Source organism: Seriola lalandi, unplaced genomic scaffold (genome assembly GCF_002814215.2).
Source record: "Seriola lalandi dorsalis isolate HSWRI2012SDOR001 ecotype SW California unplaced genomic scaffold, Sedor1 jcf7180002054570, whole genome shotgun sequence".
NCBI lineage: Eukaryota > Metazoa > Chordata > Actinopteri > Carangiformes > Carangidae > Seriola > Seriola lalandi.
The window spans coordinates 4,585,342-4,611,200 of record NW_019525123.1 but is presented as its reverse complement, the minus strand read 5'-3'; the positions used below and the strand labels follow the sequence as shown (position 1 = coordinate 4,611,200).

The 25,859-nt window shown below is 39.4% G+C and overlaps 1 protein-coding gene across 6 annotated transcripts in view; it reads left to right on the top strand.

Moving 5' to 3' along the window:
• Positions 1-23,568, top strand: part of phldb2b (pleckstrin homology-like domain, family B, member 2b) — a 41,961-nt gene extending 18,393 nt beyond the window's left edge. For 3 of the 6 annotated variants that reach the window (XM_087176834.1, XM_087176836.1, XM_087176837.1), the window contains 19 exons: positions 847-1,031; positions 1,425-2,642; positions 6,112-6,489; positions 6,930-7,091; positions 7,354-7,491; positions 9,599-9,727; positions 10,919-11,074; positions 12,310-12,420; positions 12,577-12,651; positions 13,675-13,824; positions 13,982-14,182; positions 14,546-14,689; positions 15,313-15,412; positions 16,842-16,992; positions 19,206-19,296; positions 19,479-19,625; positions 20,078-20,297; positions 20,728-20,813; positions 21,084-23,568. In XM_087176834.1, coding sequence (XP_087032960.1) covers positions 847-1,031; positions 1,425-2,642; positions 6,112-6,489; positions 6,930-7,091; positions 7,354-7,491; positions 9,599-9,727; positions 10,919-11,074; positions 12,310-12,420; positions 12,577-12,651; positions 13,675-13,824; positions 13,982-14,182; positions 14,546-14,689; positions 15,313-15,412; positions 16,842-16,992; positions 19,206-19,296; positions 19,479-19,625; positions 20,078-20,297; positions 20,728-20,813; positions 21,084-21,224 — 3,983 coding nt within the window. In that variant the 3' untranslated portion in view covers positions 21,225-23,568. The remainder of the gene's footprint in view (positions 1-846; positions 1,032-1,424; positions 2,643-6,111; positions 6,490-6,929; positions 7,092-7,353; positions 7,492-9,598; positions 9,728-10,918; positions 11,075-12,309; positions 12,421-12,576; positions 12,652-13,674; positions 13,825-13,981; positions 14,183-14,545; positions 14,690-15,312; positions 15,413-16,841; positions 16,993-19,205; positions 19,297-19,478; positions 19,626-20,077; positions 20,298-20,727; positions 20,814-21,083) is intronic. The other 3 variants (XM_087176835.1, XM_023416899.2, XM_023416901.2) reach the window with 3 other exon arrangements.
• Positions 23,569-25,859: the final 2,291 nt, after the last annotated feature.

Here is a 25,859-nt window from a genome sequence, read left to right as displayed (position 1 = left end):
GGTCTAAGCTTGAACATTGTAATAGTTCCTTTTCCACATTATGCCACAGATGATTAAAAAAACTGAGCAAGTTTCTCACATATTGCTTCCCCCTACCCAAGTATTTTTATCTACATTTCTGATGACAGGATAATATATAGGCCTTTTGGAAGCAAACCAGAGCTATCAATCAAATTAACTTCTGTTGATCTTAGTGATATTTTAAAATGTAAAAGGATAGTCTTTGGTTGATATTTCCTAGTTAAATTTAGCAAGGGGGAAATAAAAACTGACTCAGTTGAGGTTTGGAAAAAGACCCCCTCACTGCTGAAACTCCTTTTAAATAAAAGGCTCTGGGAAGGGCAGGGGGCCTCTTGAGGGTATTCCAGAAGATTTTGTGGTCTTTTTCATTTCCCAAATCCTATACTAACGAACTGAACTTAAGTTAGAGTTGAGCTGTTTGTCTTGGATCAGATGGATGGTTTTGTGCAAGTGTGTATTTGCATAGAGCGTTTGTGTTGACTCCTATTCTGGGGGATTTTCTGCCAGTTAAGGATTGTTTGGGTTGGGTTTGTTCTGCCAAGGGCCACATGTATGAATAGCTGCAGCTTCAGGTACACACTTTCTCTCCTCTTTCTGCTACCATTTATGGATCTTTGCCCCTCCCCCTTTTCCTTCTTTTCACATCTTCAATTTATTTTAATGGTTTTCTTTTTTCTGACTGAAAATAATTTAAAATCAATCCATCTCTTTATTCATTGGTATTGCTTATTCCAGTCATACAGCTTTTTTGTGTTGTATCTACCCTATCATTTTCCCATTTTATCCATTTTTTTTCTCTTCCATTTTATCTCCCTTCCCCTCCAGACTACCTGAAGTTTAGCAGTGACTATAGCTATGCAGTGGCGGGTGGCACCAGCAGTGCGAGGGGCATGCGATCAGCCTCTGAACTTCGGGACTTGATGGACACGCTGCAGCGCAAGAAGATTGCCCTGGAGAACAGCCTGAGAGCCAACGGGAATGCTAACCCCTCTTACTTCAGCGTGACACAGGTCAGCCATCATGTAGTTCCACTATAGGGTTTATTATCCTGCTTTCTATAGCACACTCAAACAAGGCTTGTGAAGTCTGTGCAGGTAGCCTTGATATCTGCCTTAGAGCTAAACAGGGCTAACTAATTACTTCCTACCTGTAAGACCAAACATGGCTAACCTTGTTTACCCACTATCCTCTGTGACATTGTTCAACATTGTTCAACTGGCAACACAATATGTAGTCATAAACATAAATCTAGTCAAGCTACACTTTTATCTTATGTGTATTTTTGTCTGTTCATCTACTTCTGTCATATTAAAACCATTTTATGTGCATTAGATATTTATGATGAGACAGATTTTTTAAGTATTTCTAATTGTGATATATTTTTCTCTATTTCTGTCTCTCAGTCTCCCCCCACCACACCTGTAATGAGTCCTACCACATCCTCATCAGCCTATCAGGAACAGGCAAGGCGATTCTATGGCTCTGATCGTCCACCCATGTCTTTGAAATCTGCCCCCCCTCTTTCCCCTGGACGTCGATCTGACCCCCTGACCCGGACCTCAGTTGTCTCCAACCAGGACAACTTGGCTATTGGTGATAGCCGGCGGTTGCACAACCAGGGCTCCTCTCCTTTACTGTCCACATGGAATTGTGGAGGCTCTTCAAATTCTGTTGCTTGTAGCGATAGCTCCCTCCTCTCTCTTCCTCCCTCCTCCTCATCCCGCACTCCATCTACAGGAGGTGCAGTTAGCATGCCATCAAGCCCCCGTCTTGGTCGTCGTAGCTGTGGGAACCAAGAGCCATCACCTAGCAGTCGAACCAGGAAGTACTCAGCAGGCTCACTGAGTGGGATGATGGCAGGAGGCCACAGCCGTTCGCTGCCACGCCTCTGCCACTCCCCATCTCCTCATGACAACAACAACAGAGTGATGACCTTGTCAACACTGCCCCCACGGCGATCCGATATTGCTGGGGGTTACAAATTTAGTAGCCAGAACAGCCATAATACCAGCCCTGACCTCAACCACAACTCTAGTATCTCTACCCATCAGACCTCCAACAGGAATCAAATCCAGACCAAAACTCAGGGAGAAGGTGTTGTGTCCATCTCCCTCTCTTCTACTAAAAACTTGCCTTCTACCACTCCGTCCATCTCCTCTAAACCAGCCCCACCTGATGTGACCATCCCATCCAGAGCAGGGGGCTCCTCTTCCCCTCGTGTGGCCAAAAAACTCAGCCTTACTTCCTCTAGCTCAGTGGGTTCCATTAGCTCCATGGGTTCCAGCCCTCCAGACCCTGAACAGTTGGCCAGCCATGGTGTTTCCCAAAGAATGGAGCTGTCTTTGGGGGACAAGGAGAGGCGAGGGCTAGATCTAGAACTCACTGGTTCCCCGGGCTTTAGTCTTGGAGAGAGGAGGTCATCCTTTGGGAGGGCAGGGCTGGAACCTGGGATGGGGTTGGGAGAGAGGAGGTCATCATTTGGAAAGGCAGGTGTGACTCCACCAGGGGGGTTCAGGGAAAGAAGGGGAAGTATCAGCTCACTGAGTGGGAAGGAGGAACTGACTGACTACCACCAGCGCCAAAAAGAGGAGAGACTACGTGAGCAGGAAGTGGAGAGACTGGTGAGTTAGAGTGTGTGTTTGTTTGTCTCCATTTGTACAGAGAACACCACTCATGTCATCCAGCATGTGTCAGTGTATAGATATGTAGATATAAACTGTAACACAGACTGCATCCTGTGGGGCAAAGTGTAAATTAGTTATGCTTACAGATGGACAGACTGTTGACAGGTGAACAGTTTGTTGCTGTTAAGATTACTGAAAGAAGATACATTTTGATTTGCAGTGGAAGTTTGTATGATTGCATGCATATGCACGCAAGGAATGGAATGAGTTTAGGAATGCCTCCCTTCATCAATAACCTCCTCCTTGTCCTCTCAAACATACTCTCCCAGGGAGCTTAAGACACACACACACACACACACACACACACACACACATACACACACACAAAGTGAGGTTTACCACTCACACAGATGGCAGTTAACCGATACTAACAGAACTATTCTTAACCCTGTGCTTGGATTGTGTCTGTGTGTTTGTGTATATGTAGTGTGTGTTTATGTCAGTTATCTGGAGAACCGCCCGGTGTGGTTCAGTCCACTGTGGAGCCACAGAACACATCAGTCAGATGTCGGTTAGAGAAACTGAAGAAGATTAGAGAGCAGAGTTACTGTGCAGCAGGTGGATAAACAAACAGATGCTCAACATATAATGACAACTGGACTCAAAATCCTGCTCTCCTTTCTCCCTTTATATGTCCCTCTCTTTCACGCAGACATATTCTGCTAAGTAGACTGGTGCCTCTTTAACTTTGAGAAATAGATTTTTGGATGTTGTACAAACCAAACTGTGCACAAGTGGCTTCACAGTGGCTTTTGGCTAGCTTCCAGATATCATGGATTGCAGTTATGATAGCAAGATGGAATTTTTGTGGACCTGCCTCTCCTGCACTGAGTAGAGAGCCATTTGCACTTTGCCCAATATCAAGATGAACCATTTGTTTAGACCCCACAATGCTGGATTTTAGTCACTTTGATTTACCAACTATTAACGATTTAACCAATTATTTTTAGTTTTGGACCTGATGTAACAGATTGCAACCTGGTAGGGACATTAAATTTTGCATGTAAATTCAAACAGTGATTTGAGTTTCTATAATTGCCAAAATGATCAGCACTTTTGAATATGTTTTGAATAAATAACGTTGTTTCTAAATAACCAATGATAAAAGGATTAATTGTTTAAGCAGTTCTGATCAGACATGGCTAGGTGTTATAAGCAAGCCAGTAGGAGCTTCTTTGAGTCCAGTCCTGAGAGAGCATCTCTCATTGTCTTAATTTTGTCTGCCATCTAGTGGTAGTTCAGGAAACCTGCAGGGAAACACAATAACAGCAGCAGTATGGAGTACCAATTGTGCCATTTATAACACAGTTTAGATGTATTTGGTGAGATTGGATTAAGTGTCAGTTATGGCATTGCCTCAGTTCATATCTGTAGGTTTGCATTCAGGCAACTTGTAACCAGCCATCAACAGCAGCTTGTCTTGGTTCCGTAAATAGTTTGTAAAAAGAGAAGAACTATGGTTGCTACTAAGAAGGGGGCACCGACAAGTAATCATGAGGAATAAGGGAATACAGGTTGGGAGAAAGAGAGATTAAGAGGTAGAATGAAAAATTAGAATAAACGTGACTCTTCCTTCATCTGAAAAGCGGAGCAGGATAGAAAAAGCTAAATATATGAATTCCTCTTTCAGTCAACTATGTGTTAGACCAAAGCAGCACCAGCTCATACTGTATTTCTCAACTTGTTTTTCTTTTTTTTTTTCCCCTCACACTCTGTCCTTCCCTCCATTTTATTTTTCATACTAATTTTACACCCTTTTTTATACCAGTCACCATGTCACTGTTCTCTGTCTCCCTCTCCATCTGTCTCCTTAGTTGACAGCTGATTACTATAAGGGCTCCACAGAGGCTTGTGGCTATTAGAATAGATCAAGGTGACAAACTGACACTGTCTTGTTTCTCAGCTTCTGGTTCACATTACACACGTTAAATGGGCTATGCATGTTTGTTTGTGTGCATGCACAGTTGCACACATACAGTGGGGTCCAAAAGCCTGAGACCACTTTCTCATTGAAGTGAATAGAAGTGGTCCCACTTTAAAGTGATCCAAAAATCAAACTTTTGGACCTCACTGTGTACATCAGTGGTAAGTACATTATTGAATGATTTATATTGTGATCATTTATATTATTTATATTGATTTGAATAAATTACATTTCCATATTTAATTTCTAAGATAACAGGTTAAATAATAAGCAATATAATATGTGTATAGAGCCATAATGCTTTTCCGAAATAGGATATCTGTTTCCAAACTGGCAGAAGACTGTCTCAAGAATTTCACACTCCAAACTTCACCTGGTTCAGATTACTTCCTACTGTACAATTCCCTGGAAAGTGTCTTGTTTCCTTAGTGGCAGTACACACATACACATTCCTATGTTTGGAGTCATTGCTTTTCTTGTGTATACTTCTGATCACGGTTGACAGCCGTCCACCCTCCCATTAGCTTGCTCGTTCTCTCTGTCACCCGCATATACTCACCCCTGCCTCACGTTCTTTTTTTCTAGCCTCCTTCTTTTCCTCTCTAATTTTACTTGCACAGGCTGCCTGTGCGGCATACATACTTCTCCCTCCAGAGAAGTTACTGCTGAACCTATAAGGGGGTATTTTGACTCTTAACAGCCTCTGTAGCTCCCCATTTAACTGTTCGGGCAGGCAGATCTGTGGAAGGGGGAACTCTTGCTCTAGGAATTCCCAGAGAGAGAGAGAAAATATTCTTTCTAGGATATGCAAATTATATATTAAACTAGATGACATACAAGAAATGATAATACTGAGTATATTTTGGACCAAACAAGGACATTATAACAAGAGGGACTGATTTCTGCAATGCTTCCTCAGGTAACCTGAGCTTTGGAAACTTAATTTTATGATGGAAATAAATAATACTTTAGCTGAGCTGTTGTGACAATCTCTATTATGGAACATAACAGAGTGTTCAGTTTGTACATTTTCTTTAACGATTTTAAAAATGTATATGCATGTACATGAAGAAAGTCAGTATGAAAATGTGCAAAATGCATTATTTACTGGTTTTGAATAGTTAACATCTAACACTAATAGAAATGTAAATTAAGTTTATATTAGCTCTGAAATGAGTGCCTTGTTTGATGTCTGTTTGATATCTCACCTTGTAATACTGTAAATATTCAGGGCACACATTCAGCACCACTACAGGGGTTTATAAAATTATTTATTTTGGTTGCCCCATCAGCAACACTGCATGCTGTGTCTAAGAGGCACTGGACAAGTAACAAAAATTAATTCAGGGCTTTTCACTTATAACTACACCTTTTTAAATAACCTAAGCTAGACAACATCATAATGTACAAAAATAAGTAGTTGACACTACTACATTTGCACATACTGTAACACGTGCTTGTGTTTATATATGTGTCACACAGGAGCGACAGCGGCTAGAGACCATACTGTCTCTATGTTCAGAGCTGGGCCAGGCCGAGAGGGATGGAGACACCACAGCTACAAGTCCCACTTCAGCTGTGGCGGATCTCCAAAAGATCAACCAAGAGCTTGAGAAACTCCAACTGAACGATGACGATGACGACACACCGTCTGTCTTTTCAGATTTTTCAGCTGTTATTGAAACAACAGGGAATGGACACATGACCTCCCCTGGATCAGAGAATGGTTACTATGACGATGATCTACAGTTACGACAGAGGTGCAGAAGTAGTCACCGAGACAATAGAGCAGAATCGCCCACCATCAGTCTGCGAAGCTTTGCCCCCTCACCTTCTCCACGTACACAGAGGAACAATGAGGTATAAGAAATAGGACGTCTATTTGGATGCTAATTAGAATGCAGATGCTTTGTGTGAATACAAAAATGCCACGTATGTACACATGGAGTGCCCCTGCTATCACATCTTTTAGCTGATGTCAAGCATCGAATAAGGGAATGATACCTGAATTCACTCAGCCACAGGTGTGTGTGTGTGTGTGTGTGTGTGTGTGTGTGTGTGTGTGTGTGTGTGTGTGTGTGTGTGTGTGTCCACCCTTATTTGTTTGCTGTAAGATTGTCATTGCCCAGAGAAAGTTCTGCTTCACCAAAAGAAAACTTTTTCTGTGGTGTCAGTGATTAATATTACAACTAATTACCTTAAAGTTCCAGTATTGACTCAGATAAACTCTGCTCTGATTGGCTCTTAGATTAACACTTGTTCACATTAACAATCTATGACTCTTTTGATGATGTTGCCAGACTATAGATGATGCAGCGCGTCGCCACAGACGGGACACAAGACCTTCAGAGGAGGAGGTGAGGCAGGTGGAGGAGGAGAGGATCCAGGTGCTGAACAACATGGAGGAGCTGGAAAGAAAGATCAAAGAGCTTGATAACCAAATGGAGGAATCTGCCCGAGAGGTAGAGAGAGAAAACAGAAAGATAGATAATAATAACCATCGTAATAATTAATTTAGTTATATGTTAAGTCTAGAAGCCCTGCTTTTAAAGATGAATTAAAATTTCAACTATCAACAGATATTAAATGGCGTTATTATAGGTTTTAATAAAAGTAAGGATAAACCAGGACTTTGAGATCAGCTCTCTTCACAAAGAACTTAACCTAAATGAGACCCAGAGAATCACTACACATGGCTAATTTATCTTTCTTTGTTTATCCAAGGTGGAGGTTGAACAAGCTCTGGTGGAGGCTGAGCAGGAGTCAGAGGTCGCTGCTCTGCATCAGGAAAAGGAGGCTCTGGAATCACTTCACAATAAGATGGCTGACCTAGAAACCAAGTCCCAACAGGAAAAAGAAAAGGTATTAAACAGGCTACGCTTCATTCTAAAACATTGAGATTGTGTGGAATACTCTTCAGAGATTCATAATGGCTAACACAGAGACCAAGAGCCTATTAACACACTGGTGGGTCAAGAATAAAAGTGTACTTAAAATGTAGAGAGCCTTAATCCACAGACTGAAGCATTTGATGAGGCATCTTCTGCAAATTGTTTGAATTTCATTTCTGACTCGCTGGTAAGTCTTATTAGTGTTGGACGGAGGGAAGAAGCATGGGTTTTAGCAAGCAGTCTGCTTTTCTCTTGCCAAGGTGTATGTGTGTTTGTGATATTGAAAATATACAGGCTACTCAGACTCTCATACATTTAGGGGTCATGTGACTAACTGATAGGTGTTAATCCTTCTCATGCTATGTCACGTCCAAATATATATCTGCTAATACTGTATGGGGTACACTGGTCAGCAAATGATCCCATCTTACACACACTGCTGTGGGGGAAAGTGCACATGTGTACTGTATGTCCATCTGTATTTACATTGGCTTCCTATTTTAATCCTTTTTGCACACTTTATTTTGTTGTAAATTTAATTGTGTATTGATAAAATTGCCATTTGTCTATGCTCAAGAACCCATAATGTGTGGCCTGTGGCAAAATGAATCGATTGGACATAATTTATAAAGGTGAACACCGTGTGTATAGCCCTGTTCAGACCTGGCTTCTCGGGTGATCACATCTCAAGAGGACAGGTGTGAACACACCCAAGATGCATTAAGGACGCATTTGAGATCTGATCACTCAGACCACATTCGGAGGTGGTCCGGGCCACATGTGGACACATACTTTTAGTGTGAATGAAAATGTGTCCTGGGCCACATAGAAGGACCGCCTACTCAACTGCAGTGCTCTGCTACAATCTAATTAGTTTCATAATGAACTGAAAATATTGTACTCTTACAGATGGCTAGAACCTTATTTTAGTGTAGAGCTGTGCGCAGCACAGTGATTTATTGGGGATGTATCCTATTTCAAATTCACACCGAATGTCAGGACAAATACCAATTTAAATCCAACCTTTCTAATCCAAAGACCTCTCTGTAGACAAAAGTATGGCTAGGCATAGATCAGGGTAGGGTATAAAACTATCCATCTAGCCAAACCCAATAACTGGGCAAAAATGGCTTTGGCCAGTGAGGAGATCTAGAACCCCTTCAGTCACTCTAACAGAGCTTCAGTCCGATGCAAAGATGGGAGAACATGCCAGAAGGACGACCATCTCAACAGCACCCCATCAATCTGGCTTGTAGTTGCTTATCCCCTGCTAAAACCATCCCTATTGTGAAGCATGGTTGAGGCATGGACTGAAGCCAATGTATGTGTGTGTGTGTGTGTGTGTTTTCGTGCATATACTTTGGTTTGGCACTGTCACGTCCTCCCCTGTTGGAGTCCTACCCCTGACTCGGAAATTTCCATGCACCGCACAGATGGAAGATAGTGTCCATGGTAAAACCCTGTAATGATACTGAGGGAAAGACACAGAATGATTAGATAAGTGTTTTAAAATATTATTTTTAAGAGTAAGTGAAGTTGAGGCCTTGTACAAATGTACAGTGTGTGTGGGTGTGGGTGTGGGTGTGTGTGTGGGTGTGTGTGTGTGTGTGTGGGTGTGGGTGTGGTGTGGGTGTGTGTGCGTGTGTGTGTGGTATCTATAGAGAGAACCATTAATGTGTTAATTAATCCTCTGCTGAGACATTCCATATATCCCTCTCCTTTCTCACCCATCAGTCCTCACCTTCAATCATTTCCACTCAAACAAACAAAGGAAAAAAGGCAAGACAATATTCAAACCACCTTTGTGCCTTCAGTTTTATTCAGTTCCTCCCCATTTTTCCATCCCTTATTACTTTTTCTACAGCTTCCCCTCCCTCCCCTCCCTCTAGAGTGATGTTGCAGACCTGGTCACTGTAGTAATTAACTGTGGCTTCCCAGTCCAACTAACGCTACCATCCTCTCTCTATCCTGGGTGTGTGTGAATGTGTTTGCATTTATATGTACACATAAACAAACGTGTACATGGTATATGTGTCCTTGTGTGGGCATGTGTGTGCGTTTATGTGTGTGTATGTCAGGCGTGCGAGTTGCTGCAGGCAGAAAGGGGCAGAGTAGAGAGGTTGGCTCAGATTGTGTGTGAGCAGCGCTCCCAGCTGGACAGCTGCCCTGAGGCCACCAAGGAGCCCCTGCAGGAGCAGCTAGCCAGGGTCAGTACACACTCACAACTCACGCACACATGAAAAGGAAGATATTTACTTAAGTGCATAAGCCATAGATCCATGCAAACAAAACACAACACTTTAGCAAGTATGACTGGGAAATGCAGCAGCTGTGCATACATACACTGATAGCAGTAAACCATAATTTTTGTGTTTAATTATGTGTGTGTGTGTGTATATATATATATATATATATATATATATATATATATATACATACATATATATACATATATATATATATACATACATACATATATACACACACACACACACTCAAACATACAATAATGATATATAGTGTTTGCATGAAGAGTCTCACACATGAATAGAAAGGGACATGTGATGCTTGCATACTTGAACTTGCATGTGGACATGCACACATTTTCTTTCCTGTGTTAACTTGCTCTCTTCCCCTTGTCCACCTTTGATCTTTATGTGGTTCATGTTCTCTTCTCACTGTCTAACTCTTTAGATTCTTAAGACCTGTTTGGCTCTTACAAAAATACATTGACATTTGGACATAGGGTCTAAGGCTTCACCCTGTTTTGTTGTATGTATGTATGTTGTTTGAAAAGATTTTTGGGCGCACCAGTAGCTCACCTGATTAAAGCGATTCTATGTCTTAAAGCTGAATCCTTGCAGTAGGAACCCAGGTTCAAATCTAGCCTGGGCCCTTTGCTGCATGTCATCCCCTGTCTCTGTCCCCTGCCTTACCTGTCTCTCCACTGTTACTATCACTATAAAAGCAAAAATAGGCAAAATATTTCTTAACTTTTCATGCATTGATCTGTATTTTGGGGAAATGCTCGTTGCATGTTGCATACACAGTTTCATGACTTGATTGTTGAGATGAAACAAACTTTGAGCCTGGTTTGCTCTGTCTGTGTCAGTGCACTGAGGGATGAGGAAGTGCTTGTCAATACACGATTGTTTGCATATTTCTGTTTGTCTCTGAGCAGTTGGAACATCAATTCATAGATAACCACATAAGGGAAAGTTATAATCATTACAACATTTTTACGATAATTTTCAAATAAAGGTTCAGGTTTCTGTGTGTGAGGTTGTTTATGAACACTTGCATACTTTGTACTATTGAAGTGTGTGGTTGTGTTTGTCCTGTTTACATGCATTCCTTTGTCTTGCCAGTTTACCTGTGTATTTGTGTGTGTCCGTCAGGACTGTGAGGTGCTTGATGCAGAGACAAAACGTTTTGAAGATCTGGAATTTCAGCAGCTGGAGAGAGAGAGCAGGCAGGACGAGGAGAAGGAGACCCATACCCAGCAGCTTCTGCGGGAGATTGCAGATTACCAGCGCAGCACAGTGACTCGCAAGGTAACCACTGTCTCTTTGTGTGTGTGTGTGTGTGTGTTTTTTTTTTTTTACAAACCTTGGCAAAAACTGCATGCAGTATAATATGACAATGCTATATTTAGATTTAAATCCAGTGTTCAAATCCATTTAAAAAAAAAAAAAAAGTAAACATCGTGTTTCTATGTATGTGCAGCCTTTTCAAATTTTACTTAAAGTTTGTGGTGAAACACACCATATTTGAACCACTGATTTAAGTTTAGTCATGGCTACTTCATATAACTGGAAACAAATTCATAAAAAATATGAAATAGATAGATAAGATAACAACTGTACAAATCTGAGATTATATAATACATTTTCAAAAAAGAGAAGGCAACCAAAGGCAACAACATCTAAAATTATTCATGATTAAAACTTGTAATAAAGACATATATAAATAATAAAATATATAAATAAATTAAACCAAAAATAGAGTCAAAATTTACAATATCAATTCAATGTGGTGAAAAGAATGCGAATCATTAATGTGTTTTCTTTTACTGCCTAATACTTGTGGCACCTGACCATTGGCAATCTCATGGTCTTTGGCGACACCTATGGCGATACATGGTAATTCCAGGTTTTGTTTTGAACTACACTTGAACCACACATATCATATCATATCATATCATATCATATCATATCATATCAGACACCCAGTTCATAAAACCTTAAAATACAATTCATTCATCATTGTGTTATCTCATTCAGCGATAGATGGTTACTTAAAGGACATTGGTTTAAATGAAAATCTTTGAGATCACCATATTCTGGCATTTCTATGATGAAAATATTTCAAGTTAAACAACAACCTGAACTAAAATGTATTATTTTAGACATACTGTATGCCCATCTTAGCTCACTCTAGAAATAGACCGATACTTTAAAGGCACACTTAGAATTTCAGCTGCTGAACATATAACAAGGAACTGGTTAAAACCTACTCTACCAATCAAGGGACAGAATTTACAAGACAGCGGAGTAAATGGATGTATTTATTTCTTTCAGATTTCTTTTCCTTTAAAGTTAAAAAATGATTTAAAAAAAAAAAAAACATATTATAAAAATGCAAATGTAAATATCACAATATGGAAGTAAAGTATAAAAAAAAGTTTAAATGACAGAAATGGTCTGAAAGCATGTAAACCCATTTGGTTTAGCTAATGTTAATGACGTGCTCTATAAGTGAGCTAGAAACATGTTTCCTTTTCTTTCAGGAGCGAATGTTAACACTGAAGAAGCAGGCAGCACAGATTATCCAGCAGGCTCAGCGAGAGAAGGAGAGCTTTTTGAAGGAGAGGAGCAACCTTGAATCAATGCTGCAAAGGGTACTGGGATATTGATGTTTGCATGTGCATGCACGAGACATTCTTTGCTTCTGTATTTGAATGATCATTAAAAACCCATCAACAAATGGTTAATTTTATTTTTAACAATGTTTTTTTTTACTTTTTACTATCTTTGTTTCTTTTTCTGTCTGTTAGGAGAGAGAAAACCTTTCCACACTAGAAGGAAAACATGCTGACCTCACTGGTGGCCGGGGTTTCACACTAAGAGAGGTAGGTTTAATTGAGCGGTATCACAAGAGAACTAATGACTAGCCTCTTCTTTGAACTTTTTATGATTCCTAAAGTGGACATGGACCTACCTTATTTTTAATGGCTAGGATTTCCTTCTCTGCTTGCAAGGATACAGCCTTTTTTGGCTGATGTGTGTCAGTCTTTTAGCGAATGTTGCCATGACAAATCATCTGCCACAATTTTTGTTCTTCTAATCAACCCGAACACCTTCTCATCAATCCTTTCCTCTATTTTTCTCAAGAATCCTGAGGTACCTCTTCGTCTAAATTGTCTGTTTAAACATATCTTTCTTCCTATGCCTTGATCATGATCCAAACCCTGTCCCATTGGTTATCTGTTGAGACCAAGTCCGATCCCACACTTATATTACACTACTTGAATGCTGATTAAATAGCCTACTTTATGGCTTATACAGTGGGATGCACCACTGTTGAGCCCGGTTGTCTTAGAGGAGAGGAGCTGAAACAAGATCAGGCTGAGGTGAACACAACACAGTAATAAAAAATATCAGATTTTGATCTGCATTATTTTAGCTGATACCAATCCATCAAAAATATGCCCGGATCGTGCCTGATCCCGATCCTTAAGACCGGCTCAAGACATCTCTACTCCCCATCTGTTCCTCCTCTCATTCTAGTTGCTTCTTTGTCCCCTTTTGGTTTCTTGTTGGGCTCTAACTGACCACCCCTTTAATGCATGATGAGACAAAGTTACAGGAGAGATTTATATAATTAATTCTATGTACAGTGTATGCTCATATATTAATATTGAGGGAAGCTTGTAAGAATGTTTATTGTCTTGTGTACTCCACTCAATCATTGTTAACAGTGCTGTGTCTGGCTAAGTAACTTGTTTCTAAGTGACGAGACTTTTTGCTCTATTTGCCATTAAAGTCTGCATCATTCTAACAACTAATTTACCATAACATATTAATATGGCTGACTCACTTCATGCTATGCCTCACCCCTTCTCTCTTCCCCATTTCTCTATGATACTTTCCAGGGCTATGTCACAGTCAGTGAAATCAATGAGCTTTACTCACAGCTTAGAGGAGACCAAAAACCCACCCCTGCCCCTGCTCTGGTCAATGCCTCCCCTGAGTCTGAGGCATACCCCTCCCCTGAGGACAACCCCAAACCACTGGAGGATGAGGTGTGTGTAGTGGTGTGAAGGGCTTGTGTGAGTAGTTTAGACCATAGACACAGATGATGCAAAGTGTGTAGGTGTGAATAAGTGTTATTTTCCTCAATTTTCCTTCTTCTTCTGCACTATTTCAGTTTTCTGACATGTTCCTCTCTTCTTTTCAAAGCTATATTATTCTTCCTCACCTGCTGACTGTAGCTCCTCTTCCTCCTTTTCTTCCTCCTCCCATCTAAATCCCCGACCCCTCCCCAAAACACCCTGTGTGCATTGGCCAGAGAACATGGTGTCATATCGAGACCCCTCTCCCCTCCCTGATTCTCCCCCACCTCCTCTTCCTGTCAAAAAACACCATCATCATCACAGGCAGGTATTGTGAATTGTAAATAAAAAATAATGTGAATAAGCCATGTGAATAAATGACTATTTATGTGAATAAATTAGTATTTATTGACATGGATAATCAATCAAAATAAAAATATATATGTAATATGGCTTTAATTTTCAGCATACAGTTTTTTTGTTTGTTTTTATACTACCACCAGATGTCACCAAAGTAACAACCCGCACATAGGGGCACTAAAAAAAGTAGGACAATGAAGTAAAATGAAATTGGATAATATTGACCAGTGATTTTGATTGATATGAATGGTAATGATGAATAATTGGTAATTTAACTGTGTTCATCTCTTCCCTCTATTGTGTGTCTGTGTGTGTGTCTGTGTGCGATCAGCATTTCCGTTTGCTGGAGGAGAGGAAGAGGTCTGAGAAAGATAGTGGCTCCCATTTAAGTGACACTTTACCCAGGAAGAAAGCCACTCCCACCATGACCCGCCAGTTCACGTGCGCAACACTCGGACGCAGTTTCCCTAATAAGGTACACGCACACGTACTTGATCATTGCTGCATAAATAATCAACTTATTTTTTTTTGCCATTCCTTTAGTCTGTGTGGCACTAATTTCCTCAAATCTGACATATAATTGTATTCTAAAGGAGTTTTTTAAATCGAAAACAACTGGACTAGGTTATTTGTCTGGGAAGACGTTTCACCTCTCATCCAAGAGGCTTCATCAGTTCGTGTACGCATCTGACCAGGCTAGGACTGGTCCTACTTTCTGGTGTGGAGACCCAGGTATTTAACCTCTTGTGGGCGTTCACAAGGATGATGATGTCACTGGTTCCCTTTTGTGCTCCAAGTATCAACGACAGTCGTTTGCATGACTGTCGTTGGTGGAAAATTGGTTTCGACTTCGTTAGTGCTCTATTGTGTTATAACGACAGTCGTCCTCTTGGATGAGAGGTGAAACGTCTTCCCAGACAAATAACCTAGTCCAGTTGTTTTCGATTTAAAAAAACTCCTTTAGGATACTATGACCTGGACAAATGAGAATATACACAGGCTCATATAATTGTATTGTTTATTATTACATATTAGATAAAGCTATAATTGGTTTTTTGAATATAAGTAGAATGTTTTGTCTCTTCTTGGTTTTCCTAGTCCCATCAGCCCCTGGTACAGAGCACAAGTTGTGGCAGCATTCTTCCAAGAATTCTCTCATTATCCAACAAGGAAACTGAATCTCGACGTTTGCATAAAGGTGCAAGCAACACACATCACTTGCACAACACCCATCAGCTCACACATCCACAAACACTCTTGCGTAGAAACCAAAAATAGGAGTAAAGAGAGAGCATGTAGGCAGAGGCAGTACATGCAGCTTCACCTACAAGGATTCTCTTCATATGTAGGTTTTCTCAGTTATGTGTGTCTCTTTTTCTTGCATAAACAAACACAACTCTGGGTTGCAACATGAGAATATGCCTTATATGGTAACAATATCCCTGTTAGAGGTTTTGTGTATGTGGGTGTGCACCTCCATTGTGTTTTGTCAGATTACACTGTTTGTCATTTGTTTATCTGTTGGTGAAGATAGTGGAGGAATGCAGGAGGCAGAAGGCTGCCCCGTCAAGGGACATAGAGTACTGTATATGTTTGTGTTTGATTATTCAGTGGAGGCTTAAAGAACATTTTCTCTATGTGCCGGTAGAAGTGTTTTATATGTATTCACAATTAACCGTTACAAAAAAGACACTTGGATATCGATATAAATCCACTTCCTACCACCAACGTCAACCAGGTATTTCCCACCATTAAAAAAACCTGCTGTTCGCTCACCACAGAGTATAATCCTTTTGCTTTGTTTAGATGTGTGCTGAAATGTGGTTTTGAACCCACATTTTACTGTTGAAAGATGAAGGATGATCTGTTACCTCAAGGAAGCTGTGCCTTTTTTCCATGTCAAGTTTGATGTGTGTATATATGGTCTTTTGAATTATAGTGAAAATGTAGTTATGTGCAGCCACAAGCATCAACCACTTCTAATCTTTTATAGATGACAGTTTAATCACTGCACTTTTACAAGACAAATATCCAGAAAACAATTTAGTACTCTGTGATGTTTTTAGAATATTGTGTGCCTTGTGTTGTAATCATGCAGCTGTTTTTCTCCTGATACTTTCACGTGTATTTTGTCCCTCATTCCCTTTGGTCCCTTGATCCAGCTCATCAGATGGGTGGGTCGGCTACATGGGGCAGATGGTATCAGGTTTTTTGTGTGTTTCTTCCTGTACCCACAGGCTCAGTTAGTCTCTTGTCCAAGTATCTGGACTGTAATTTTGTCATCATTCTTGGTAGTTCTGAAGATGTCTCATTTTCTTCCCAGACATCTTTGGGCTGACTGAATTACTTTTAGAAGCCTTTTTCCTTCATCTACTTGTTTGCCCTACTGTTAAGACACGGTACTTACACCATTAAGGTGTGGATTCATTTCTCACTGAATGTCTTGGAGCGTGTTTCACAGTGGCGGGGCATTGTGATCCAAAATTGAAGCTGTCTGGGCACACTGTTGTCCCAGAGGACGTGACGCAAACAGGTACAGCACATGTGTGTGTGCATACGAGTAACTAACATTTGTTCCTACTTAACTTCTTTTTGTTTTCTCTGTGTGTGTGTGTGTGTGTTTACAGGTCAGCCTGGCTCACGAGCAGCTTCCCAGACCAACGTCTACCTCGATGCCTTTGGGTACCGTGACAACCAGGCCTTTGACACAATGAGTGTGGATAGTACTGACTCCATTGAAACAAGCATCTCTGCTTGCTCTCCTGACAATATCTCCAGGCAAGTGTCGCTGGCATGTGTTCACACATGTATTACTGTGGATATTAACTACAATAACACACACAAAAAAACACGTTAGTAGTGTGTATTTATGATTCTATCTGTAGGATTTGTTTAACCTGAATATGTCCATTGTCAAGTATGTGCTGGTGAAGATAACCTTTAAACTTTCAAGTGATTTGAATCAGAGCTGTGAGAAAACTGACTGACAAAAAGGTTGAAATATGACATGAGACAGATATAATAAATGTCCCTTGTTGTTCATAATGTGAAACATTGACTCTAGAAAGGGGATGGCCAGCAGGAAAGAGCAGCAAGAGTAGAAAGTGAGTTAATGTAAAAAGTGTGTGGAGTGCTTTCCCGCCTTTCATGGTGCCTCCTAGGATGTGTAGAAGTGTGTGTGTGCGTGTGTCTGTGTGTGTTATGAGTCCAGAGGAACTCTTGATTAGTGTTCTTGGGGTCAGGTTACGGAAGAGAGAGTGTGTATGCGTGCATGGTTCAGTCAACCCCCTCAGGTTCAGACGAACTGAGCGAACCAGTATTAGTGTGGAGGTACATTTGGGGGTTCAGCTCCCCGTATGGACCAAAACCATGTGTGCTTGCTTTCCTTCTCTCCTTTTTACAGTGGTTGCATCTGTCTTTTGTCTCCCCTTCTCTTGTTTCTCTGAATGGTATGGTCTTGTTTCTGCAGATAGATTTTGCACAGTCCTAAACCATTTGCAGATTGATCTCTCTGCATTGTAAGTTTTCCTGTAACAGGCTGCTTTGGATTGTGTTGTACCAGCTTAGATTGGATTGGAAGATGTGTTGTGGAGCCTGGATCAATGCTGGGTGAAAAAAGTAGTAGTTTCATGATAGAACTGGATTTCTTGTCATATCGTCAGTGGTGTGTCCCTTTTTTCTGGAGATACAAGTGTTGGAGCTAGATAAACAATTTCTTCTCAAGTAACCAAAGCCTTAATAAAAAGGTTTGAGCTGGGCTAGTCTACAATGACTATGAGTGCATTTCCCTCTCATCGACTGAGGTAAGAATCGCAAGGGGAATGGGAGGAAGAGAGGAAAGGATGGATGTTACAATGATGTTGTAGCATTTTGGATTAATGTTTGTGAGTAATAACACTAACACAATAATAATAATAATAAGAAGAAAACAGGGAGACTAAACTAGACTAGAATATTGCAGATAAGTAGTCAAAAGTACTGATTTAATTAAGTCTTTCCATAGTATTTCTTAATCTGGATGGCATGCTGATATTCATCTCTGCCTAAGTAGTTTTTATGATGAAAGTGTTGTTAACTATCAGTAAAAGTATTTCACAGTCAACAAATTTAAGGTGATATTCACATCCAAAATCCACTAGTATGTAATTGGTGGTATTCAGTTAAAACTAAGAATGTAGAGTGAGAGCTGTGGTGTTGATTGACATCAAATAGGAAAAAGTTGGAACTCAATATGAAAAATTACTAGAGTCTCCACTTGCTTTTCGTCTTTTCTTAATGTTTTGATGATCTCCCTCCAAATCCCTTTTATCTGTTTTCTGTTACTTCTGATCCCCTAGTTCTCTCCTCCCTCTCTTCCTGATTTGTTTAGACTGAGTCTAATGTCAAGCATTCATCTTAACAATTTGTGATATGATCAAGACGGGGTACCCATTTCCTTCTGGCAACTGATAAGAGAGAATTTCTGTGTGTTTGCATGTCAGAGGGGGAGAGAGAGAGAAATTGAGCAAGACAATGAGCAGGAGAAAATACTGTTTAACATGACAAAAATGCACACAAATCCCTTTCCTGTGATGTTGGTCAAGAAATCATGTCGTAGATCAATCTGCAGCCCGGGAGACCTGAAGCTAGAGGAGGCATGCTGGTGTAAGCTGAAGATACAGTGGTACAGCAAAGAGTCAGAAGAACTTATGAAGAGACAGAGAGGGGAAAGATAGATGGACTGACCCAGAGGTCTCAGAAAATGTAACATATGAAAACAACATGGAAAAGTCAGAATGGATTCAGTTTGTCATGTTTATTGCTGATGTAGCAGGTTTTTATGGCAGCTGCTCTGTTCCATCACATTTTCAATGCATTTAATGTTCAGCTTCATTAAAGTTGATTCGGTTTTTGTTTTTCTATGACTGTATGAAAAAGTGGCTGACAGTACAGGAAAAAAAAGTTTGCCCACATTTCTTCTGATGATTGTTGTTTGTGTTTGTGTGCTGCAGCGCCAGTACATCAAATGTGGCCAAGCTAGAAGAGATGGAGCGTCTGCTGAGGGAGGCTCAGGCAGAGAAGAACCGTCTTCTTGAACACAAGGTTACTATAAGAAATCACAATCATTTCATCCTTTGTTTTCACTATTTTAGTTTGTTAATGGTAAACGGGTCAAATATGTAAAGCCTATATGAATCAGTAGGCTGTGTTTCCTTTACTTGCAAAATTATTAAATTTGCTTGGTGATAAATCCCAAACATAAAGACAATTTAATTATTGTTCAGGAGCGAGAGATGGACATGCGAAAGCAGGCACTGGAGGAGGAGAAGAGAAGAAGGGAGGATCTGGAGAAAAGGCTACAGGACGAGACGAGCAGACGCCAAAAACTAATTGACCGTGAGGTTAAACTGCGAGAGAAACAAAGGGCACAGGTGAGAAAGATAAACGGGACATTTGTGCTCCACTTGGAAATGTTAATTTCGGACTGGAAAACAGCAGCAGTGTTTGTCAGTATGTAATTATTCAATATATATATTGTATGACCCTTACTGCAACCAATGAGATTTTTACTGCTGTACTTTTTTACCTAAAGATAATTTGGAACTTGATATCACCTATTAGAGAATTTACCTTTTGCTCTTTTGTTTCTGTAGCTAACTTTTGTACATTTTCTTTCTGTGTGTGTATATATATGTGTGTGTGTGTGTGTGTGTGTGTGTATATATATATATATATATATATGTGTGTATATATATATATGTGTATCTCTTCATGATTTGTATGAATGATATAAACACTAAAAGAGATGAGAAATGCATCATTGGCCGTTACTTGAACCAATTCCCTTTCCTTTTCAATGGACCCCATTCACTTTTCCACCCAGTCCCGGCCATTGACACGTTACTTGCCAGTGAGAAAGGACGATTTTGACCTGCGAGCTCACATTGAGTCGGCAGGCCACAGCGCAGACACATGTTTCCACTTGTCCATCTCTGAAAAGACTTGTCGAGGCTACTTGGTCAAGATGGGAGGCAAAATCAAAACCTGGAAGAAACGCTGGTTTGTCTTTGACCGCAACAGACGCACACTCTCCTACTATGCAGGTAGGACAAAAGATGCACACACACTTGCAACCACAAGACACAATTGTAGTGATACAAATGCACTGACAACAGAGTGTATGTGGACAGAGCATCCACATACATAGGTGCACACACTCGCATAATCGTCATGTCATAATGTCAAAGTGAAAACATTTTTTTTCTGAATTTTTTTGCAGATTTATTAAAAAAAGAGATTTCAGATCTTGATTTTTTTTTAATACATTTACAAAAATAAAAAAGATATAAAACTAAAACACAAGTCTGAATACTTTTTGAAAACACTGTAAGTTGAATGTAATTATAGCATTAATTCACATCTATTTTGTATTTTCTGTGCTTTACATACATTTAAAACATAAATAAAACTGAACATGCTGAAGCGTATTTGTGCACATTTATACATTTCATTTTTATGTTATTTCTACCTCAGACAAACATGAAGTCAAGCTGAAAGGAGTCATCTACTTCCAAGCTATTGAAGAAGTTTATTACGATCACTTGAAGAATGCACATAAGGTATGTGTTTACAACCTTTTGTATTTACTCTATGTTACTACAAAAGTGAAGCATGCAAATAACTTCTGTCCTGAAAAGTATGATTTATTATCTCTTCATTGAATATCCTCACTTGTAAGTTCTTCTGTCTCCCTCTTTTTTCTCTCACACTAATTTTCTTCATTCCCTATCTTGCTCTTTTTCTTTTCCTTTTATTCTTGTTTCATCCTCATCACTTTCCTTTCCCTTCCTTTTCACTCATCCTAAAGTCCTCTTCTTTACCTCCCTCAGAGTCCAAACCCGTCCCTGACCTTCAGTGTTAAGACTCATGACAGGGTCTACTACATGGTTGCTCCCTCTCCCGAAGCCATGAGGATCTGGATGGATGTAATTGTCACAGGTGCTGAGGGATACACCCAGTTTATGGTGTAGCAATGGGGTTATGGTGGCAGGATATGCCAACATGTGGCTTTTATATTTGATTTTTATCCTTGGACTTTTTAAGCATCTGGATGGATATTTTTGGCATCTATGCTGAAGAATGAACACCGTTTTTGTTGACACCAGCCTTACTAAAGTTACTCAAGAAAACTTTGTAACATTTTATCTGATTATTTGGAGATTACATGTGAAACATTGTAGGCAGATAAGAGATAATTTGAATATTTTTAGGTAGTCTGGTTCAGTTCAAAAGAAGTGATGAAGTTCAGGAGATCTGTGCTGGTGCTATGGTGCACTACAGTGGGTCACAGTGGGCTCAGGTATATTTGTTCAATTGTGATATTAATGTTAAAAGCTGTTTCTGACTTTACTATTATATGAGCTTATTGTAGCCCATTTTCTTAAGATAAGAGCAGACTATGACTCAGTAGTTCTTTTTTTAGCCAGACAGTTTGAGCTCTGTTATGTCTTTATTAAGATCTCATTATTAACATTAATCAGGAATCCAAAAGAGTAAATCGGTAGCTGTGTTTAGAAATCCTAAGTGCTAAAAAAAAAACAATTTTAAAGTCATGCAAGAACGTGATTTGAGAACAGATTTTGTGATGGGTTTAATCACTGTTAGATCATTTCGTATGTGTTATAATAATTTTTATTCATGTGTACAGAATAAATTATCCATATTCATTTAGTAAAGGTAGTTGAGCAAATGTATTTTAAATTTCAACTTTTGTCATCTTGATTTAATCTCATGCATTATTACTGTGGCATTCTCATATCTTAACTGTTTGCATGGATGTGAATGCATGCATCATATGAAAATGTATATAAAAAGTGTGAAAATATATATATATGTGCTAAAGTTTGAAGTTAAGTTTAAAGTTTAATGCACATACTTGATGTACATATCTATTTACTTTGTGCTTCTAATGAAGCTCCAAGGTGCTATTCTTCCATGGTGAATGACATTAATAATCCATGCTACATATGATTTGAATTGGGGTATAATTTTAAAATCAACATGGTGATTATCAGTCATCTTTAAAATGGATTATTGTGCTGAATTTATATGTCACCACAGGCTCAGAAATGAAATGTTAGTGTCAGGCGACTTCTTATTTTTTTTTAAGGAATAAGAGGACTATATGGTTTTAATAAGGCACAGAATTGTGATATTTGTACATTTTGTTTCTAAGTTGTAGTTTGTTTTAAAATAGTTATGTCAGTTAATTATCCATTATCAACTTGTGCATTTTTATTATCATATTTGTGTGACAGTATTTTGACATGCATATTATCTAGATTTTTAAGCGCTACATGTATCTAATAATGCCGAACTGTCTGTGGTGGAAAACATGCAAATGTGGTAATTTGGTCCTGAGTGGGTTTGTTAGAAAAAGACTGTAGGATTATGTTGTTTTTTTTAAGGTGTCAGGCAGATGAAATCTATGGTACACGCTCAATTAATAGGCATTTAGTAATTGAAACAGACAGATTGTTGTGCTGCTTTGGTCCATTAGCTCTCATTGCATTGCTTTTATTATTATCAATTTAATGTATGGTTAAACTGACTATTCCACATTGATCACTAAAGTTGCTTTTATATTGTATATCGTAATCTGGACTACATCAGAAACATTCAGTTCAAGTGCATTTATCATCTTTTGTTTTGTTTTTTATATATATATATATATATATATATACACACACACACACACACACACACACTTTGTTAAGTATAATAAGATCAATATTACATCAGTTTATACACAACTCACTGAGCACAGGGTTGTTTCCCACCAACTAAAGATGAGATGTTACAGTGGAACCTCCCATGAGCTTAATTTTTCCTTTTTTCCAATAATTATTTTTATGGTGATCCTACTATATTTATGTGAATATCAGTGCATGTATCTTTTGTATTTCCATATGAATAATATAAAAATAAGTTTTACTTTTCATATTATCCAAACTGTACGACACCAGTTTCTCTAAGAGCACACTGCCTCCCTGTGTACCAAAATAAACTACAGTGCTCTAAGGTGCTACCATGTGATGTGGCTGTTACATTTTAACTAGAGGGTCAAATGTACAACCATCTCTTCAGCAGCAGGTGACTGTCGAATTTCTACATTAACCAACGAATAATACCACTATACCTTTCACTTAACAAGCTATTGCTACCTTTTAATTCTATTGGCCTGATATGGAAATTTCTGCGTGTGATTTGTAGTGGCTGCTTAATGACCCCTTCTGGTTGTACTGAGTAGCTTACATTTTACCAATATTGCATTCTGAGCACAAAATAAATCTGGGAGGCCATGAAATAGGTGAACAGGTGCTGTTTGTTGCTATTTTTTTCATAGGAATCAGTACATGTATATCAAGTCAGCCATTGAGGAAGTCGGGGATAATTATTTACAAACACTGATCAATAACTTTGTATGTTGACAGAGTCCTATACCCTGTGTTTTGCTGATAAGTAAGACACTCGGATTTCAGTCTCCTGGTTCTCCTCTGACTGTTGGCACTGACAACGTTTTCTAAATCCTTAAATTTTATGCAAAAATTCTGGCAAATGTATTCAATATACTTGGAAACTTGTGAAGAAGAATTTAAGTTAGAACAGTTAGCTCATTGTTAATTGTGTGAGTCAATGCCTTAAACATAGTTTACACCACACTAATTTCTCACTTAAAATGTTAATATTGTGGTTTTATAAAATTTTATCTTACCATAATAAACTGAACCCAAGACACAGACATAAATACTGCAGTCCACAATTTAATTTGACATGTAGTGAACACTGTCCCCTTTCATGTGCATGGTGTGAGAAAAGGAGTTCAGGACATAGAAAATGATCTTCCTGTTTGCTACATCAACCATGTTATTGAGAGTGAGATTTTCATTAAGATGTACCACCTCTTAACTCTTAACACAGGGCCATGTATATTGTCCAAATGGGTTTTGTTATTTTATGCAGAGAGCAAAGATTTGCTGTATCTCTACCAAGCAATACAAAACGATGCAGCCACTTGAGTAAGTGCATCACAAGCGTCCTAGGGGACCTTATACTAACAAAGTCACATGTGACCTCAGTGACATGAGCAAGCTAATACCAGCACTTGTTTCCCCACAGAGTAACTCTTGTTCTATTTCATTCTTACAGGCTACCAAATACAGTGTATATACACACAAAATCACAAGGAATCAACATCGACCGTGTTGCAGTTGCAGACAAGAGAGAAGACAGCTGTTGCCACAGAATGAGAAGCAGCCATGTTTAGCCTGTAGTAGTGGGAGTATGTACACAATGAAGCTCAAGTAGCTGCAGCATGAATGTCACTCAATGGAACAGGCTTCAGAGTGGGCCAAGAGGTGGAGACACCCCTGGTTGAATCACAGTTAACATGGGGGTCTTGCAGACTCTTAAGTCTGTAAGCCTGGGATATAGTATCTACAACCCAGTTGCAGAGTCTCTGTTTTGACAAGTCACAACCCTTCTGGTGCCCTCCATAACAAACAAACAATGCATCAGACTTATGGAACCCAGCTGAAACATTTATATATGTTCTCAGGGTCCAACAGGACATATTATATAAGCAGTAGGACGTAGCTCATCTGGCATTGGTTGCACAGTGAAAGCTATCACAGTGATAGGCTGATTGCTGTGAAAACCTGAAAGCCTCTTAGGAAGAAAGGATGAGTTTGGCCACTTCCAATGCAAACACTTACTGACAATAGACAAGGCACAGAGTTCACTTTGCAGATGCAATACTGCCTACATTACAATGCCTGTAGGACAATAGGCAGGTACCATGAAGGCACACACACACACACACACACACACACACACACACACACACACACACACACAACATGTGGTAAGTACAAACGCTCAGCCACTTTCAGAATACAACCCACCAGAGAATGACACCCTACAGTCTGATTGACATCTAAAACATTTAGAGATGACAGCAAAATACATCTCAAGACCAAGAGAGACAGAGAGGCCCTGATCCAACAACATTTATAAATAAGCAATACAGGGACTGAACAACACACTGGCTCATACCTCATCAACAAACATTGATGCTTGCACCAACTGGAAATGAGCATCCACTTGTTGGCATACAAAGAGAATGTTTTCAAATTAAGTATAGTCTTCACAACAGAGTGATCACAGGTATACTTTATGTGACACGTTGGCAGAGAAGAGGGATCACAGGTAAGATTTTCTTTATTTACCCAAAATGAAGAATCTAAAACTTTACAAAATTTCAGATAAACAGAACTAGATTCAGTCAATACTAGCTTAGTAAACCATCACTATAATTGAACAGGCCAAACTGACTGAACAAAGGCAAACTAACCTAATAAACTGAACAAAAAAGGGACAATATACTGTATGGTGGCTGATGAGACCATTTTGAAACAAAAGGTTAACAAAAACACTACCTACTAACTTTACAACATCAACAACAGTCACATTTAGTCTTAGTTTAAATAATCTAGAAACAAACCAAAAACAAAAGTATCAAAAAAACTAAAAGAAAACACAAAATAAAACAAAAACAAAATCCCTAAACTAGAAAACCCACTTTCCCCCCATGATATGGCAAGAAC